The following is a 5,288-nucleotide window of genomic DNA, read 5'->3' as shown; positions in this document are numbered from 1 at the left end:
ATATCAGACGCTGTTCGGCAGCCTCAATAGTGGCATCACTACAAAATCTAAAGCTGTTAGTGTGAATGAAGTTGGAGAAGGGGGGAGAACACTGGCGGAGTTGAGGAAAAAGTGGGCTGACATGGGGCCATGTGCAACTGGTGGCATTTCATCACAAGGCGACACAGAGCTTTTGGTGGATGAAGGTGAGTTTCCTGTGTGCTTATTTAAAGAAGGTCATAAAACTCAAAATGTTGATATGGACCCATATGATCGTAAATAACCTTATAACAGGGCTTAATACCGAACTTCTTTAATCCAATTACAATTAATTCAATTAAATAATGACATCTCATGTGGTTGTTTCAACAATGTACATTTTTATTTACAGCACCACAGGAGACTGATGAGCCTGCATTGAAAGTAGCGCGTGTCGCCAAGGAGCGCGAGGCCACCGCACAGCAGAGGGAAAGGCGACCGCCCTCGGCAGCATCCCCCACACCTCCAGAGGAAAGGCCCTCCACCTCAGGCAGTCGTCCCACCCCCAATGCCTTCAACGACGAGGTCCTGCAGACACAGCGAGACCTCTGCAATGCAGCTAATGCGATTGTAGAAGAGTTGAAAAAAATCCGTAGAGTTCTCACTCATCTGAATAATTCAATCATTGAAAGCCTGCAGTCCGAATAAAAAAAATGTGATGTGTGCATCAACTACATTGTGTTAATGAGCTGTTATTGACATGCTACCTTAAATGCGTTGTATTAGCTGGCGCCTTATCCTTATCGCATTGGTCAGGGCTGCTGCTCCATCAGGTGGCGGATTAGGGGGCTCTTGTGGATCGATTCTCATGTCCAGTGGGTTCAGCACCAGTACATGGCTTAGCGCAATGTTGTGGAGCACACCGCACGCCACAATTATGCCTGACACCTTTTAGGGGGAAAATGTTTAGTTAAAACAATTTAATAGGCTACTGATAAGACTGCAGGAGCTTCCATACACAATATGCAGCATCTGAAGGAGGGATGAAGAATATACCTTGTTGGGTGTATAGAGGAGGGTCCCTCCGGAGCTGTCAAGGCAACGCCATCTCCCCTTCAACATACCTATAGTGCGCTCCACAACGCACCTTGCCCGGCCATGCGCTAAATTATACCGGATTTCCTCCGGTGTCTGGGGGTTTGCGAAGGGAGTGAGCAGCCATGTTTTCAATGGATAACCCCTGTCACCTGAGAAGACCATATTCAATTATTACAGTATAAGCATTTGCCTGGATAGTTATCATGATCAAACGTTACAAATGCAACTTACCGAGAAGCCACCCCTCTCTGCCCTCTCCCGCTTCCAGACGAACGTCTACCCTGCTCTGGCGTACTATAAAAGAGTCATGGGTAGAACCCGGCCAATTAGCACAGACATTCAGCAGTGCCATACGGGCATCGCAGATGAGCTGTACGTTGATCGAATGAAAATTCTTTCGATTAACGAAAACATGCTCATCCACTGACGGTGCCCGTATGGCAACGTGCGTGCAGTCTATTGCGCCTATAACGCCAGGGAACCCAAAGGAGTCGGCAAACCCGTCTTTTACCCGCGCCTGCTCAAGGGGTGTGGATGGGAAACGGAGGTGTCTTGGGGAAATTCTCAGAATTCCCCCGATCACATCAGGCAGGATGCGGCTGAAGGAGGGCTGGGGCCTGGGATACACCCGACCGGTCAGCCAGCTCCCTTTGAAATGCTCCTCCATGACGACATCACGGAGCCCACGGATGTTGGACACCTTGCACTCCTCCACCTTCCTCTTGAGGATGCCCCACATGTGCTCAATTGGGTTTAGGTCTGGAGACATACTTGGCCAGTCCATCACCTTAACCTTCAGCTTCTTCAGCAAGGCCGTTGTCATCTTGGAGGTGTGTTTAGGGTCATTATCATGTTGGAAAACTGCCCTACGGCCCAGTTTCCGAAGAGAGGGGATCATGCTCTGCTGCAGGATGTCACAGTATATATTGGAATTCATGTGTCCCTCAATGAAATGCAGCTCCCCAGTGCCAGTGCCGGCAGCACTCATGCAGCTCCAGACCATGATGCTGCCACCACCATGCTTGACTGTAGGCAAAACACATTTGTCTTGGTACTCCTCACCAGGTGGCCGCCACACACGCCGGACACCATCTGACCCAAACAGGTTTATTTTGGTCTCATCAGACCACAGGACATGGTTCCAGTAACTCATGTTCTTGGATTCATTGTCTTCAGCAAACTGTTTGCGGGCTTTCTTATGCATCGGTTTCAGAAGAGGCTTCTGTCTGGGGCGACGGCCATACAAACCGATTTGATGCAGTGTGCGGCGTATGGTCTGGGCACTGACAGGCTGACATCCCACTTCTGCAACCTCTGCAGCAATGCTGGAAGCACTCGCACGTCTATTTTTAGAAACCAACCTCTGGATATGACGCTGAGCACGTGGACTCAACTTCTTTGGTCGACCCTGGCGAGGCCTGTTCCTAGTGGAACCTGTCCTGGAAAACGGCTGTATGATCTTAGCCACTGTGCTGCAACTCATTTTCAGGGTGTTGGCAATCTTCTTATAGCCAAGGCCATCTTTGTGAAGCGCAATAATCCTTTTTTTCAGCCGCTCAGAGAGTTCCTTGCCATGAGGTGCCATGTTGTCCAGCATTCAGAGAGAATTGTGCCCAAATGTAACAGCCCTGCTTATCATTTACACCTGAATCCTTGTAACACTAACGAGTCACATGACACCAGGGCGGGAAAACAACATCATTGGGCATCAATTAGGACATGTTCACTATGGGGTGTACTCACTTTTGTTGCCAGCTGTTTAGACATTAACAGCTGTGTACTGAGTAATTTTCAAAGGACAATAAATCTATACTGTTATTCAAGCAGCACACTGACTACTTTAAGTTATATCAACGTTTCAGTAGGATAATGTTATCCCCTGAAAGGATATAACAGAATATTTGCACAAATCTAAAGGGTGTACTCACTTTTGAGATATACTGTAAGAGAGTAAATTGCTTTTTGGAAATAACATTGGTTCAATATCTTTGCTCCACTGAGAGTATCAACGTATTTTACCACAATGATATTACATCTGTTTCTGAGTAAGAATGGAGCTGCATGGCCAGTGTCCCTGGAGAGTTGGACTTTCCAATCCATCTCCAGAGTGGGAGACCAGTGGAGGTACAGAAAAGTCCCTTTCTTTCACACTAAATTATTCCCCAGTCTCAGAAGAATTAGGCCTGACGAAAAATGTACCACTAGAAACGTGCTCCTATCTCAATTTCACTAGTTGAGTTGACACTGACTAGTGGATTTGCTCTGTGGTGTACACAAATCAGCATGTTGATGTACAGTATTATATAATCTACTGTAGTACCTCTACTGAGGATAAGCGCTGTTGTAAATGATACCAGGAACATGATTAATTAATTACATTTGCTTAATAGTTGTTCTACATACAACATTGCTGTTAAATAGCCCTGAGAAGAAGGTTACCTGTCATCTCTATCCATCCACAAACTATGCTACCTGATATACCCCATAACAGCATGAAGACGTGATGCATAGAAGACAGTAGGATTATGAAAGCCACAAACACAAAGATTTCGGACATATCCATTTTATTCTTTCTTGTTAAGTGAAAACACGTCATCTTAACTTTTTAATACTGCATACAGCTTGGAAGAGCTGAACATTCTTTCTGTGAGACTCACAGTGGCACAGAGCAGTGACATGCTTCTCTTTTACCACTCATGTGAGCCCAAGCATACACATTGACATACTGTAGCATTCATATTCAGTCATTCTAAAACATCTCAGGCAAATTCATTCTGGTACTTCAGTAAACTGGCCTAATTGTTCTAAACTCAATACATCACTCTTCTTTTCGTTTAGTATTCTTCATTGTTCAGAAGCAATGCCCTTCAAATATCCACATCAATGTCATCTTAGAAAAAAAATACTTCATCCATTCTGTAAACATGCAAGTCATTTCCAAGAAGAAACAGAATCACAGAATATATTTTATATTCCATTAATAAATAATAAATAATATTTTTTATATAATGACATTTAGCACGTTTAATAAGTACATGCACTTTTTCTTACAGTCTTTTAATATAAAAGATATTGTTCATAATGTTCATGTGTACTTTCCTCCATGTGTACAATGTGTTCAGTCAGAATGCTTGTCCAAGGTCCCAAAGAGTCTATCCCAGTGTGTGAAATACGGAGCATAGTTTGACTTGGACTTCTGGTGGTGCAGGTCATGGTGCGGAGCTCCACCCAAGAGCCCAAAGGGCACAAGTCTGTGTGTTGACCAGGGCAGGTCATATCCACAATGGTCCTCCACAGAGAGCCACATATTCAGCACGTGGAAAAGCATCTCCGTCAGAGGGTGGCAGCCCAGCAGCAGGGGGTTCACCGCAGCGAAGAAGCCCAGCGACAGAGTCTCCCAGGCCCCTGAGTGCTCTGTGGTCAGGGCAAAGGTGGCGGTGTGCTTGTGGTGGACCTTGTGGAAGGTCCGGTACAGCCAGGGCACCTTGTGGTGCAGCAGGTGCCAGATAAAGTACTGGAAGTCGAAGAGCAGGAAGCAGGCTAAGATGTCCCAGAGGACACGCATCATCCCAGGGGCCTCCGGTTGGAAACTGACTGGCCTCCAGTACCACTGGAGCACACTCAGAGGCAAGATGAACACCACATGGTTGTAGAGGGCTTGAGCCAGGCAGCTCCACATCATTTCCCACGATACATGAGTCTTCTGCTGGATCTTATGCTTCCTAATCCAGGCCAGCTTGGGAGAGAGGAGGTCCAGCACCACAAAAGGCAGGCAGAAGCTAAGGTAGACGCAGAGAGAAAAGAGCACAGGGAAGAAGGGCGATCTGAGCAAAGCATCATGTCCCAGTATAAAGTCCCATAAGCTCTGTAAGATCATTTGGCTTGTGTGTGAGCTCGACATGCTTGTCTTGTCAATAACCATGTCCAGTCCCTTTTATACGTGCTCTGACGTGTTCTGGTTTTCCTACTTTTCCTTATAAGGACTAGACTTCCTGTGGGCGGAGACCCATAGTATTGAGAGCCAGTATGAATGTAACCACTGAACAAATCAATCCATGGCTTGAAATGTCGAGTTATTTTTATTTTTTTCGAGTTATTACCAATGAGCATTAGGGAAATTAAATCACTTTTAACAACCTTACATAGTAATGTAACTTGATATATAACTATAGTGTCTTTGTACTTGCTTTTAATTGCAAAAAAAAATAACTTAAGTGGGCTAGTAGCACTGG

General features: G+C 45.5%; 1 protein-coding gene across 1 annotated transcript; it reads right to left on the bottom strand.

Moving 5' to 3' along the window:
- Window positions 1–4,174: 4,174 nt before the first annotated feature.
- On the bottom strand, window positions 4,175–4,957 carry ch25h (cholesterol 25-hydroxylase; the record flags this gene model as incomplete). The annotated part of the gene is made up of 1 exon (XM_080541476.1): window positions 4,175–4,957. The coding sequence occupies one exon, from the start codon at window positions 4,955–4,957 to the stop codon at window positions 4,175–4,177; it is 783 nt and encodes a 260-aa protein (XP_080397602.1).
- Between the last annotated feature and the right edge of the window lie 331 nt (window positions 4,958–5,288).

Source organism: Nansenia antarctica (assembly GCF_963989245.1).
Source record: "Nansenia antarctica genome assembly, chromosome: 11".
Lineage (NCBI taxonomy): Eukaryota > Metazoa > Chordata > Actinopteri > Argentiniformes > Microstomatidae > Nansenia > Nansenia antarctica.
Note: the sequence above shows the minus strand (reverse complement) of the source record. Positions and strands in the feature narration are given on the sequence as shown.